Raw genomic sequence first — 15644 nt, 5'->3', positions numbered from 1 at the left:
TACCAAAATAACTTACATTAAACATACATTCAGGGTTTCATTGCAACCAACAGGTTAGACTATGTACAAGCTATTACCATAACTATCAAAATGATGTTACCTGTTGGATGAACACCTGACAACAAAAAGACACCATAACATTTTTAACAAAGAAATGATTGAGTAGAGTTCAACCATCCCCACATTTGGACTATTCATCCTCCTGGATGAACAATGTAAATGTTACTGACCACCATTTCTTGTTTCATAATTATTGAGAAAAAATCATTAAAGAAGAAAGTTTTTTTTTAAGGTTTTGTTGAAAAAGAAAGAAAACTTTCTTCTTCTTCCAGTGAACAAAAACACAAACATCCACCAACAGGTTTTTCCAAACCAGTAGAGAGAAGCTAGTCAACAACTCCAAAATTATTATAGAGAAAAGGTAGCCAGAAAATTACCATCTCCCACACCTAAACTGTTCATTCTCTTGAATGAACAATTTGTTGTTCCGTTCTTAATTTTCATGACCATTACCTTGAAAGAGATCAAGGTATGTATTGACATCAAAACCATTTTCTTGTTGAATAGGAACTGACGAACCTCCAGTTGTAGCAACTCCATGGTTAGCTTCCAGTTTAGAGAAAACAGAAAGGGGCTGACTGCTAAATGTCATCGGACTTGCTGTAGTTCCACTTCCCCTGTTTATATCCATCGTTGTTGTGGGAAATGGTGTTGGTACAAATACATGTGTTCCCTGATAGAGATTTGCACCTGTAACATTAAGGCAACCACCACCTGAAACAATAAAATGAGGGAAAAAACTAGGAATATCAGAACTTCTCATAGTGTTAGCAATATTGCACATCACAGTTCCCATTGTGTAGATTATGGGAGAGGTATATGCAAATTGATTTTGCAATGTTTGGCATATGAGATTATGAGTATTTCTAGCTTCTGTTAATTCTCTCAAGATATGTTCAACATGTGTTGTGAATACTGCTTCACGCACTACTTGTTCACTTCTGAAAATCTCCCAACTATTCATCAATTCAGTCTGCCTTTGTAACAATTCTTGTATACTAACCAGAATATCAGGAACGAGGATGGTAGGCGTGGTTCCAATTTCTGAATTAAGAGGTTGTTCAGGCTCATTTTCCGCTTCGTTTCCACTATCAACAAGCATTTGTTCCTGTTCAACTTGAGTTGGACCAGTAGGAGGTCTCAAATTATGGAGAAAGTTCTACCGATGAAGTAGGAATTTTCAGTCTTCTGTAAACCACTCAAATCCACATCAAATAAGGAGGCCAAACGAGTGATAGTTGAAGGAAAATACAAGCATTCACAATCAGACTTGATCCGACAACTAACCATAGCATTGCTAATCAATCTCCCCACATTCACAGGCAATTCATGCATAATCGCATATATCAAAAGAACTTTTTCTATATTGTAGTTCGAGGTATTCAAATACGGGATTAAGCGAGAACTAACGAATCTACCCCAGGCTCTTGCTAATTCAAGCATACATGAACAGTTAATATTCAAAGGGCGTTCAGCAGTTCCCGAGTAAACTTTAACACCATTAGGACACAACTCGCCTAACACATGTCTTACAAAATCTACATCCCGATCATCCATAAATTTCTTGGTCTCGCTATCATCAGTGTTTCTCAAGTTAAAAATATCGTTTATAAATTCAGCATCAAAGCGAATAATTTTACCTCACGGTTGAAGTACGACTTACTGGATTAAGATTGCTGTAGAATTCCAGAACTATGTTTCGATTGTAATCCCCCGGGCACTGAACAAAAGACCTCCACCCAAAAGCATTGACTGTTTGTAAAATTTCTTGTGCCTTCAAACCACCAGAAGGGAGAAGCAACATCTCATATTCTTCAACCACTCTCCGATTTGCCGCTCTAAGTTTCCATAATTCCGGGTCAAAGATTTCCCTTCTAGAGTTATTTGAGTTATTTGAAAGAGTTACTTGTGTAATATTCATTTTTTTTCTTTTTCAGGTGAAAATCAAGTGTCTAACCAGATTGGTGTATTTGGAAAATTGAACAGAGAAGAAACAAAGGGGTGCAAAGATAGTGAAATTTGTTGAAGATAAGGAAAAGAGAAGAAAGAAATTCTTTTTTTTTCTTATGTGATAGCCATGACTGAGAAATTACAGAGATGGGTGAGGTACTGTAAAATGGGGGATGAAACAAGAGAAAGGAAGAGTTTTTCCTTTACTGTGGAATTGTTTGTTTGGTCTGTGGGAGAGATAAATGTGAGGTTAAAACCTCTTATTTATTTACAATCCCCTTTCTTTTTCTTTTTTTTGTTTTTGTTTTTGTTTTTGTTTTTGCTTTTGTTTTTGTTTGTTTGAAGCCACCGTAACAATTTTTGGGCAGTTGTTTTGATAAGTTTTACCCCTTAACAACCTTTGCCAACTGAACGTGATCTTTCATTTGATTTGAACAGATTTTTTTTTAAAATCTTTCTTTTTCTTTTTCTTTTTTCCTTTTACCTTTTTTTTAATTAATTAATTTTTATTTTCTTTAACTATGTCATAGAAAACTGCTGAAAGTTACGTAAACATACAAAAATAAATTTTTTTTTATTTTGTTTTTTTGATTTTTATAGTAAAAAATAAGGACTAACATAAATAATTTTTTTTCTTTCATTACAATTAGTATACAGTATATATACATTATATTTTTCATTAATTAACCTTCCTTTTTTTTTTGCAATAAAAGTACCTATATATATATAAAAATTGTTTACTAAGTTACAAAAAATTAGGAAGATTAATAAGAGAATAGTCTGAGTTTAATGGCGGTAACTCGACTTATTAAATATACACACACACACACATATATATATATATATATATACTATATACTATATACTATATACTATATATTTTTTTAAGCAATAAGGATTGTCGAAACCTGTTTGTCAAATGTTCTGGTGACATAAGGCTTCAAACGATGGCCGTTCACTTTGAATTTGTTTCCCCCATTCATGTGTTATATTTCAATGGCACCATAAGGGGATACTTCAGTTATGATGTACGGTCCAGTCCATCGTGACTTAAACTTTCCTGGAAATATTCTCAATCGACTATTGTATACAGAACACTATCTCCAACTTTAAAGCTTTTATTGCGAATGAACTTGTCATGCCATTTTTTTGTTTTTTCCTTGTACAATTTAGCATTTTCATATGTTGTAAGTCTGAACTCTTCTAACTCATCAAGCTGTAGTAGACAATTTTTTCCTGCAACTGGCAAGTTTAAATTTAATAATTTTATAGCCCAATATGCTTTATGTTCCAACTCTACAGGTAGATGACAAGATTTTCCAAAAACTAGTCTATAAGGAGATGTGCCTATTGGAGTTTTGAAAGCAGTTCTGTAAGCCCACAAAGCGTCATCTAATTTTAGAGACCAGTCTTTTCGAAAAGAACCAGCAGTTTTTTCTAAAATTCTTTTTAATTCTCTGTTGGATATTTCTACTTGTCCGCTTGTTTGTGCATGATATGGAGTTCCTGTTTTATGAGTAACTCCATATCTTGACAACAAAGAAGCAACTTGTCTATTTATAAAATGAGTTCCTTGATCACTTATGATAACTCGTGGAGTTCCAAATCTAGAAAAGATATTTTTCTTGAGAAAATCGCAAACAACTCGAGCATCATTTTTTTAGTAGCAATTGCTTCTACCCATTTTGAGACATAATCAATAGCTACTAAAATATATTCGCAACCATTTGAAGGAGGAAAAGGACCCATGAAGTCAATGCCCCAAACATCAAATATTTCACACACAATAATAGAGTTAAGAGGCATTTCATCCCTTTTTGAAATGTTACCGGTTCTTTGACATTGGTCACAAGCGGCAACAAAATTTTTTGCATCTTTGAACAAAGTAGGCCAGAAAAAACCAACTTCAAGTACTTTAGCTGCTGTCCTTCTTCCTCCGTAGTGTCCTCCTACAGCTCCATCATGGCAGTGACTTAAAATGTTGTTCATTTCTGATTCAGGTACACATCTCCTGATTATGTCATCTGCACAAAATTTAAACAAATAAGGATCTTCCCAATAATAATGTTTTGCCTCTTTTTTAAGCTTTTTTCTTTGATCGTAAGACAAATCTTTTGGAATCCACCCCCTGCTAAATAATTGGCAATATCATCAAACCAAGGCGGTTTAGTTATATCCACCGCGACTGAAAAAATATGCTCATCAGGAAATTCCTCTTGGATATCTAGTATTTCAGTAGGAGGATTCTCTAAACGTGACAAATGATCAGCTACCTGATTTTCTGAACCTTTCCTATCTTTTATTTCGAGATCAAATTCTTGTAAAAGGAGTATCCATCTTAGCAATCTAGGTCTAGCGTCTTTCTTTGCTAATAGATACTTTAAGGCTGCATGATCGGTGAATACTGTAACCTTCGTTCCTATCAAATAAGAACGAAATTTGTCAAACGCAAATACTACTGCCAATAACTCTTTCTCAGTTGTTGCATAGTTCATTTGAGCTTCATTGAGGGTTCTACTGGCATAGTATATGGGTCTAAAGATCTTATTTTTCTTTTGTCCCAATATTTCTCCTATTGCTATATCACTTGCATCACACATTATTTCAAAAGGCTGGCTCCAATCAGGAGAGACAACAATTGGAGCATTAGTCAATTGTTCTTTGAGAAACTGAAATGCTTTTCTGCAATCATCTGAAAATTCAAATTTCACATCTTTCATCAGTAGGTTAGTTAGAGGTTTTGAAATTTTTGAAAAGTCTTTTATAAACCTTCTATAAAAACCTGCATGCCCTAAGAAACTTCTAATACCTTTAACAGTGGTGGGAGGGGGTAATCCTGCTATAAGATCAATTTTAGGCTTATCAACTTTTATTCCTTTAGCAGTGATTTTATGTCCTAAAACAATTCCCTCCGTTACCATAAAGTGACACTTTTCCCAGTTAAGAACTAGATTTGTCTCTTCGCACCTTTTAAGCACCAAAGTTAAATGATAGAGACAATCTTCAAATGTCTTACCAAAAAGTGTGAAATCATCCATGAAAATTTCAAGAAACTCTTCAGTCATATCTGAGAAAATTGCCGACATGCAACGCTGAAATGTAGCAGGAGCATTACATAGTCCAAATGGCATTCTTCTGTAAGCATACATACCTTGAGGGCATGTAAATGTGGTCTTCTCCTGATCTTCTGGAGCAATTGGTATCTGATTATACCCAGAATATCCGTCAAGAAAACAATAAAAACTATGGCCTGCAATTCTCTCAAGCATTTGGTCAATAAAAGGCAAAGGAAAATGATCTTTCCTTGTGGAATCATTAAGTCGTCTGTAATCTATACAGGCTCCCTATCCTGTGACTGTTCTAGTAGGTATGAGTTCATTATTTTCATTTTTTATTACGGTCATACCTACTTTATTTGGTACTACCTGCACAGGACTTACCCAAGGTCTATCAGATATTGGATAAATGATGCCTGCCGCGAGAAGTTTCACTACTTCTTTTTTTACAACTTCGTGCATTGCTGGATTCAGTCTCCTTTGGGGTTGGACTATAGGTTTGTAATTTTCTTCCATGAGGATCCTATGCATACAAATAGCTGGATTGATTCCTTTGATGTCAGCTATATCCATCCTAAAGCTCTTTTATGTTTCCTCAAGACTTCTATCAGTTTGTATTCCTGTTCTGGAGTCAAAGAAGATGAAATGATTACTGGAAATAATTCAGGTTCAAGAAAAACATATTTTAAATGAGAAAGAAGATTTTTGAGTTTAATTTTTTATTGAACTTCTTCTTGTGAGACTTTCTCATTTTCTGATTCTTTTTCCAGTGTTTCAGCTTCTTCTCTGATTGTGGGATTTTCATCACCTGTCGTCCCTGACCTGACCAAACATCTTTCCAATGAATCAGTAATTAATTGATTATCCTTGAATTCATCTACAAGGTCAACTAGTAAGTCAATTTGAAAACAAGATGATGATGACTCATTCCCAGGAAATTTGATCATTTTCTGCATATCAAAAATTACTCTTTCCTCATCAACTCGAAATATTAATTGTCCTTGATGAACATCAATGATTGATCTTCCTGTTGCGAGAAATGGTCTACCTAAAATTAATGGTACCTCAATATTTTCTTCCATTTCAAGTACTATAAAATCTACTGGGAATACAAATTTATCTACTCTAACGAGGACATTTTTAATTATTCCTTTGGGCCTTTTAGTACTTTGATCAATTAACTGAAGAGACACACAAGTATCTTTCATTTCACCAAGTTCTAATTTCCTGAAAATTGAGAAAGGCATTAGATTTATTGAAGCACCCGAATCACATAATGCCTTTTCAAAGTGAGAACCTCCCACAGTACAAGGAATTGTAAAACTTCCTGGATCACCAAGTTTCTATGGAAGCTTATTTTGAAGTATAGCACTACATTTTTCGGTAAGCTTGACTACTGAAACTTCTTCCAATTTTCTTTTACTTGACAAAATTCCTTTGAGAAATTTAGCATATGAAGGCATTTGTGTCAAAGCTTCTATGAAAGGTATGTTAATGTAAAGTTGCTTTAAAATATCCAGAAACTTTGAAAACTGTTTGTCAAGATTTTCTCTTTTCATTTTTTGGGGAAAAGGGAGGGGTACAGAGTGAGGATTTGTCATCAATTCATTTTCTTGTACCTTTTTTCCTTTATCTTTCTGTTCTTTTAGAAGTTCAGAGTCTCTTTTATTCTCACCTTCATTTACTTGTTCCTCTTCTTGTAGTTTTCCTTGTCTATCTGAATATGGATCATCAAGAGTTTTACCTGACCGCAGAGAGATGACTTTGAGGTGTTCTTTTGGATTTTTTTTGGTGTTGCTTGGTAGAGCACCTTTTATTTGTTCAGACATAATGGTTGCTAATTGGCTCATCTGAATTTCTAAATTCTTGATATCTGAACTTTGACTTTCAACCTTCTCATCCAAAGCCTTAATGAATTTGTACATCATGTCTTCGAGGCTTTGCTGATGAGCTCTTTGGGGTGGTTGTTGATATTTCTGGAAATTTTGTTGCCCTCTGTTTTGATTTTGAAAACCAGGTAGTCCCTATCACACCTCCCTTTTTACCTACACCCCCGGGAAGGAGTGTAAAGGAGTTTTTTCCAATTAAAGGACAATCGAAATAGGATTAATTATTTAAAGATTCAGAGTCGTCACCGGTTTAATCCTGAATCGAGGAAAAGTTTGACTCTGTATTACAGTCAGCGAGCCAGAAATCCAGGTAAGGAATTCTATTAACCTGGGAGAAGGTGTTAGGCATTCCCGAGTTCCGTGGTTCTAGCACGGTCGCTTAACAATTTATAGGTGGCCTAATTATCTGACTTATTACACGTTTTAAACTTATCGTGTATTTTTAGCTTTTATAACCGCTTTTAGCTTAATTATAGAATTGTCTTGAAACGAATCACGCGTATGTATATTCGTTTTATTTTTGTATGTAAGGAATCATGTCACGCGTAAGTGTACATAATTAAATTAATAACATTTTTATTATAAAAATGAATTTGGTCGAAGTTGCGCATGCTTAAAACAAACTACGAACATTTGTCATTTTTGTATGATTAAATGGTAGGCGGCGCACCTCGGACTATATGAGCTAATTTAATTTAATAACCTCCGAAAACCCATTTTTTATTGAGAAGATTTGTTCGAAGTTGCGCGAATGCATACTCCGAATTGTCTTTAGAATTGTAATCATGTCACTGAACGTGTCCACAACCACGACAGTATATTAAATGTGCCTAAAGGTTTCTCTACGAATATTTATTATTTTTACCTCTACATTATGAAATTAACACAAGAGCCATTTGTTACTAAGTGTCTAACTATGGCTTGCCTCAAATTTCCATTTTTTCAAGTCCCTAATTATTTAACACTAAAATACTTGAGAAATCCCTTCCAATCAACAAGGCTTCATTTAGCCATTTTATTGACGAAAGGGCACGAATTAAACAGGCCCAGACTTCTGGGAAAACAAACCCGTCTCAACGTGAGGAAACTCTTCTGACTGAAGAAATTCCAATGATATTCAGGCCCAAAGGCCCAAATAGTTTGGCGATATTGGCTACAGGCAAGGGCTTCAGGATCGAATCCCTGAAGCCAACATCTAACAATGACCTTACTCATAACCTTTTGACCATTGAGAGGTGGGGGAAGAAATACAAATATGAAGGCCCTTTCCTAGTAAGTTGTCCCATGCGGTCCTACCGGACCAATTCCTTTAAATAATTCTATAAGGATAGTCATACATGAACGAACACACATCCAAACTACTGGCTCAAATTTGTGTCTATTTACAAGCCAATACAAACCCAAGTTTACCCTTTGTTACATGCTAAATCTGCATCCACAATTTTTAATGCAGAATTCAACTTCTAGTAATGCTTGTGCATTGCTAAATCCATTTCTACCACAAAATGCAGCAACCATATTGGACCAAATGGCATAGTGAAAATTTAAGTCCCAAGTTATAAATTCTACCACAATTTACCAGATTTGGTACTCGTCGAACTGTAAACTCATAGTCTGAATCACAGTTCTTCGAGAGCAAACAACTTGCTCGAGTTCTAAAACTGTACCAGAAAACTGCTATACAAAACTTAGGCAAGTTAAATGTAAACACCAAATTTCAATCAAATCTAAAAGTCCGTGAAATAAATGATCTTGAGTCAATAGTATCTAAACCAGTCCAACTCGAAACAACTGAATAGCAAAATAACTGCATATAAAGAACTTATACTAAGGTAAACATTTAGACTAGGCTACCATGTCGTATGACATTCGGGGATTAAAGGTTGATTCCATCGTTCACAATTGAGAGGCAGCAAGGGAAATTTACAGCAAGACAAAGTAGACAAGCATGTTTATTCTTATTTTAAACTTAAATTGAATACAACTCAAAGCTCCAGATTCCATTTTTTGATTCCCACCTCAAGCTTTACGTTCGAATAGAGTGCATAGATGTGTACCTGTAAATGAAAGAAGGAAGCAGAAAAATGAGATATTAGCAGTAACCAACAACAATAGTAGCATTCAACACCAAAAAGTGAACCAATAGACCAATTTTGAAACCAAGAGATGTGATACAATAGTCCAGACCCTAATTTCAGTCATAATGAATCAGCAGACCCCAAACCAGACTCGACTTAACCCCTTTTTATTATCAGCTAACCAGAAATTGCTTCCATACTAGAGGAAAACTTCAGAAAATACCAAATGACTCAATGAAACAGTGTATTTTTCAGAAATTCTGCAATCGTTTCTGATTTTTTTTTGATTCCTATCTCTTAACTCTCTTTCTGTATCTATTTCTGTGTATATCTCTTCCTATATCTCTCTTAGAATGTCCTCTTCCAATCTCTCTCAGTGTATATTTCAGTATTTTCAAAGTACTAGACTCTCTCTTCTGTCTCCTTATGTATATCTATCTCCCCGTCCCCTCTTTCTGATTCAGCTCCCTTAAATGGACATTCAATTAGTGCATTTTCCACTACCAATTTAACTTTTCATTTCTTTAATCTTCTACTCCATTGTCCACTCAATTATCCACTTAATTATTTAATCTATTAGTGCAATCCTAACCCTACTATCCACTAGGAACTTCTTAAGTAGGTAAACACTTGAATTACTTATATTAATCAGTTCTTATCGACACATTTAAACAAGAATTTAAACCAAATTATTGAACTGATCCTAATTACTCTGACTAAGTGATTAAATGAAATTCGATTTCAAAGTCTACTGATATCCCAACTATACGAAACAAATAAACGAAACCAATCCTAAAGAAACAAATAATGAACAGAAGAATTTACCAGAGTACTGATCGAATTTGAAATTGACCAGAAAAGAAAAAGAGATGAGGAAAACGAACATCATAATACCACTAATTAAACTATAAATACAGAAAATAGGACAGAAGAACTCACCGGACAGGCTCGAACTTGTGTTTGGCTTTGATACTGTGACTCACCCCAAACTGATGCTAATCATTTGTTCTTTATCAAGAACAAATGAACAACATCGGTTTTGTAGTGAGTCGACCTTCTAATCACAACAACTAGAGGCTTGGATCAATGCATGTCACCAGGCTCAATGGAAACTGATTTTGAACTTTAAGGTTCGAATCTTAGATTTAAAATTTGACGAGTTCCGGTCAGATTCGAAGGAAATCATTGATGGATTTGGTATGAGGGAGTCATGGGGGTTGTGTGGTGTTAAACTGGGGTCGATTGGGTAGGTTAGGGTTTGGAGGTTTTGGGATTTTGAACCTTAGATCTAAAATTCGAGAGGTTTGGGCAAGATTCGAGGGAAACGAGTCATGGATTTGGAAAGAGGGGAGTGAGGGAGTTCTATGGTGTTAATTTGGGGCTGTTTGGGCCACCAGAACCGCCGTGAGGCAATTTCCGGTAGGCGGGGGACGGTGGTGTAAGGCGGTGCATTTCTGGGTCTCTGAAGAGACAAGTGGGGGGGGGTATTTGGTATATTAAATTAGTCAGTTAATTTGGGCCGTTGGATGATGGGATTCCAATGGCTCCGATTAACTTTCTGATGAAACGGGGTCGTTTTGTGTAGTAATTGGGTGGTCTGGGTATGGGAATGGGTCGGGTTGTGGGGAAGGTTTGGGACCGTCCGATCAGGCTGGTTCAACAGTCCAAATCGAAACAACCGAAACGACGTCGTTTGGTTTAAGCTGTGACGGACCGGACTGGGCTTGTGTTGTGCTGGGTTGATTGTTTGGGCCTGAGATTTAATTTAAAACATAGCCCAACTGATTTTCTTCTTCTTTTATTTCCTTTTCCTTCCCCATTTTTCAAAAAATTAAAACTAAAATCCTAATTAAATTATAAAACCCGAATTAATTTTAAGAATATTAATTAACTCTAAGTAATAGTTATCACAAATAATTAAATACTAAATTAAAATCAAATCACACAATTTGACTAAAACACACACATATGTTATTTTTTGTGAATTTTTATTTTTGTAAAACACCTAATTATTAATTAATTCCAAAAAATGTAAAAATCAAATCTTAAATGCAAATGCTATATTTTTTGTATTTTTGATGCATTAATAAAATTAAACATGCACACAAATACATGCAAATAATCAGAAAAATCACACAATAATTCCTAAAATAATACATAATTAAAGCCAAGACCTAATTTTGGGAATTATTTTGGAGTAATTCGTATGAGGCAAAAATCACGTACTCACAACTGCCCCTCTTTGTCCGGAAACACGAAGAGTTTTCGTGCAAAGATAAAGTGAGCGGATACGAGCGATTTTTTGCCTGTTTGAACACTCCGTGGGAAACATTTTTTGAAAGATTTGACCGAACCTCTGCTTCAAAGATTTCCTACTTTTCCTGGCTATCAAGGAATCAGGTCAATGTAGTTCGGGAAGTTTCGGTAGCTGGGACTACCATGAAGCTGCGGTTTTACTGTTACTAATGTTGCTGCTGCTGATACTGCCTACTGACCTCCTTATTGCACCATGACAAAAATGAAGAAGCTAGACTAAGCTATAATCTATGCTTTACAAAGATTTATTTTCAAACTTGATCTTGTGACTGATGTTGCCTCGTTGACTTGTATCTTCCTCATAAGTTCCTTTGTGGCTGACTTGAATGGTATTCTTTGAAATGCTTTCCCTTCTTCTCCAGGCGGGCACCTGATTGCTGACCCTTTAAATGTCTTCCTCTGACTATTATTTCCTTTCCTCTGTTCTCCAGACGGGCTCCTGATTATTTGAAATTTGAATTGCTTCTTCCCTTCGTTCTCCAGGCGGGCTCCTGACTACTTGAAATTTGAATTGTATTCCCTTGTTCTCCAGGTGGGCTCCTGATTGCTGAACTCGAAATGTATTCCTTTGTTCTCCAGGTGGGCTCTTGATTGCTGAAACTTGAGTTGTATTCCCTTATTCTCTAGGTGGGGTCCTGGTTGCTGGAACTTGAATTGTATTCCCTTGTTCTCCAAGTGGGCTCCTGATTGCTGGAACTTGAATTGTATTCCCTTGTTCTCCAGGTGGGCTCCTGATTGCTGGAACTTGAATTGTATTCCCTTGTTCTCCAGGTGGGCTCCTGATTTCAACAAAATAGACAAAAGCAAAGAAAAATTTCTGTCCCAGTTTGGTAGCTGGGCATATATGTGAGTGTAAACTAAATCAATAAGAACTTGAAAGTGGAAACTTGAATTGTACTCCCTTGTTCTCCAGGTGAGCGCCTGATTGCTGAAACTCGAATTGTTGTTCCTTGTTCTCCAGGTGGACGCCTGATTGTTGATACTTTAATTGTTGTTCATTGTTCTCCAGGTGGACGCCTGATTGCTGATACTTTAACTGTTGTTCCTTGTTCTCCAGGTGGATGCCTGATTGCTGATACTTCAACTGTTGTTCCTTGTTCTCCAGGTGGACGCCTGATTGCTGATACTTCGACTGTTCTTCCTTGTTCTCCAGGTGGACGCCTGACTTCAACAAAAATAGACAAAATAAAAGAAAACTTTCTGCCCCAGTTTGGTAGCTGGTCGCATCTGTGAGTGTTAAACCGAAGCATATTACCAAATATTAATATGAATTTGGAAGCTAGGTCCCATTATCCAGGAGGGTCCTGACAATTCTGAACTAAACGACAATTTTTAAATCTAAGGTATATCTTTTAAAGGCATGACTTCTGCTAAATCTTGTTATCTAAGCCAGTTTTAAACTATGTTCCATTATCCAGGAGGGTCCTGACAACTCTTATGCGAACTTTGAAACCAACTTATATTCCTTTTGGTGCACATTTGTCCTATATTTACTACTTATGATTTTTTTAGGGTTTAACCTAGGTCCCATTTTCCAGGAGGGTCCTGAAAACTTCAAATTAAATCCTATCCTAGCAATAAAATCTTTAAAGCCAACTTATATTCTTTTGGGGGCACATTTATACTAGATCTTTCTACTCATGATTGTTTTAAATTTTAAACTAAGTCCCATTTTCCAGGAGGGTCCTGAAAATTTATACGATCAAACCTGTATGGTACTTGCTTCCCTCACAGGGTGCTTCCTAAAACAAATGCCATCTTTGCCCCTGTTTCAAATCAAAGAAAATCTTGTCAGTTCAAAATGTAGTGGTTAGTTGTGGCGTCCTTGCTGGGGAGGGTTTTCTCTTTGCCCTGCTTTGCTTCAACAGACTGCCTTGAACTAGTCGAAAGGACTGTTTTGACCTCATGACTGATCCTCAACTGCAGGATCCCCAACTGTTGTTTTCACTTTTGACCCTTCTGTCTGAACTTGTATATATCCCATGACATTTCTGAACCATTCCACCGATTCCTCTTTTGCTTACACCCTATGTCTCCTTTTTCATCATATTATCTCCAGCATATCCTAGCCGTATTTTGCTTTGTGCAATTTTGAATCTTGGTAGTACACTTTGACATTCCTTCTTATTTGTTGGAACAAGGCTAACCTTGGAAGAGCTTTAGGGGAGTAAAAATTAATAGCAATGAAATGCGACGATTTTAAGAATTAAGAATAAAGAAGAAAATCCAGATTTGGATGACTGTTGGAGATAGGAAAAAAAAAGAACTTATCTGAGTGAAGTCACTAGCACCAATGATCATGGTATGCATTTTGGATTAATCAGCCCAGTTTATTTAACCAGTCTCCTTTCCAATTGTTTTACTTTGTTCTCCACGATTTCCACAACCCAATTTTACTTTCCGCCAACTTACGGACCTTGTTCGACTTGCAGTGCCCTGAAGGGTTTTCACCGACAAACCTCTCTCATTTGATTATTCTTCAATTCCTTGTTGCCTTATGGTGCCCACGAAGGTTTTAACCAATAAGACTCTCTCATTTTTATTTTCTCTTAGCTTTCGTCGCCTCATGGTGCCCATGAGGGTTTTCACCAATAAGTCTCTCTCATTTGTTTTTTTTTTTATTTTTTTCTTACTTAAACTGGAGTGTTGCCCCTGATATGAATTCTCTTTACATTGCTCGACTCGGCATTTCTCGAAGACTGATCGGAAGGTCTTTCTTTGGACCGTAATGCGGGCTTTTGGATGGGGTTAGAAAGAAAGAGTATCAAAGGCTCAAAACAATTTGATATGGGTTTAAAATTACAACTCTTGGAATCACATTTCTTATTACAAGTACAACTTCTGCCCCAGTTTCTTACTTGGGGATCTTCTGATATTTTATTTTACTATGACCGAGTCGTGAGGCTGCCTACGTATCCTTAACAGGAATCAGGTCAAACGTAGTTCACACCTGAATTTCCTTGTTGTTATACTTTCTATTTTCACTTCTTTTCTCTTGTCTTTTTCTTTCTTTTCCTTTTCTTTTGTTATTGATTCCAAGAGAGGGGTATGAAAGAAACAAATGCGGCTCAAAAGGGGGAACAAAGGGTAAAGTGTTTAGATAGCAGAACAAATTGCCTTCGTCATTCCAATATTTGAAACAATGCCAAGTACAAACAATCAACAATTATAACAAAGAAATCATACATAATATCTCTTGACCGAGTCGGAATTGATGGCCATGTCTATGCATTTTCCTTCGATATCTGTTAAACATAGAGCGCCATTGGATAATACTCTGGTTACAATGAATGGCCCTTGCCAATTCGGGGCGAACTTGCCTTTTGCTTCAACCTGATGTGGAAGAATACGTTTCAGCACTTGCTAACCTACTTTAAACTTTCGGGGGCGCACCCTTTTGTTGTATGCTCTTGCCATTCTTCTTTGATATAACTGGACATGACATACTGCTGCCAATCTTTTTTCATCAATCAAGTTCAACTGCTCCAAACGAGTTTTGACCCACTCATCATCATCAATCTTAGCCTCAGCGACAATCCAAAGGGAAGGGATTTCAACTTCTGCAGGTATTACTGCTTCAGTGCCATATACCAACAAATAAGGAGTTGCACCTACCGAAGTACGAACAATAGTGCGATATCCCAACAATACAAATGGTAATTTTTTGTGCCATTGCCTCGAACCTTCTACCATTTTCCGAAGTATCTTCTTTATGTTTTTGTTGGCTGACTCGACTGCTCCATTCGCCTTGGGACGATATGGGGTAGAATTGCGATGTGTAATCTTAAACTGTTGACATACCTCTTCTATCAAGTTACTGTTAATATTAGCACCATTATCTGTGATGATCACCTTTGGGATTCCGAATTGACAGATGATATTTGAGTGAACAAAATCGATCACTGCTTTCTTGGTCACTGATTTGAAAGTTTTGGCCTCAACCCACTTGGTGAAATAATCAATGGCTACCAAAATGAACCTATGCCCGTTGGATGCCTCAATTGGTCCAATGACATCCATGCCCTAAGCAACGAAGGGCCATGGTGCCGACATCGTGTGTAATTCCGATGGTGGAGAATGAATCAAATCTCCATGTATGTGGCACTGATGACATTTGCGCACAAAATTGATACAATCTCGCTCCATGGTAAGCCAATAATAGACTGTTCGGAGAATTTTCTTTGCCAACACATATCCGCTTATATGTGGTCCGCAGACTCCTCAATGTACTTCGGACATGACAGCCATAGCTTGTCTAGCATCTATGCATCTTAATAATCCAAGGTCTGGTGTTC

The 15644-nt window shown here is 36.5% G+C and overlaps 1 protein-coding gene and 1 long non-coding RNA gene across 2 annotated transcripts; both read right to left on the bottom strand.

Annotated features, from left to right (window-relative positions):
• LOC107832187 (uncharacterized) lies at positions 1 to 2553 on the bottom strand. Its single transcript, XR_001658517.2, has 2 exons — positions 1064 to 2553; positions 1 to 774 (listed from the first exon to the last, which is right to left on the bottom strand). It is a non-coding gene; the product is annotated as an uncharacterized LOC107832187 (long non-coding RNA).
• Positions 2554 to 5673: 3120 nt separating this feature from the next.
• LOC142163028 (uncharacterized) lies at positions 5674 to 6994 on the bottom strand. The gene is made up of 3 exons (XM_075220276.1): positions 6490 to 6994; positions 5810 to 6393; positions 5674 to 5691 (listed from the first exon to the last, which is right to left on the bottom strand). Exons 1-3 carry the CDS (start codon positions 6992 to 6994, stop codon positions 5674 to 5676), a joined length of 1107 nt encoding a protein of 368 aa, XP_075076377.1.
• Positions 6995 to 15644: the final 8650 nt, after the last annotated feature.

Source organism: Nicotiana tabacum, chromosome 8 (genome assembly GCF_000715075.1).
Source record: "Nicotiana tabacum cultivar K326 chromosome 8, ASM71507v2, whole genome shotgun sequence".
NCBI classification, from domain to species: domain Eukaryota; kingdom Viridiplantae; phylum Streptophyta; class Magnoliopsida; order Solanales; family Solanaceae; genus Nicotiana; species Nicotiana tabacum.
This window is presented reverse-complemented; position numbering and strand designations above follow the sequence as displayed.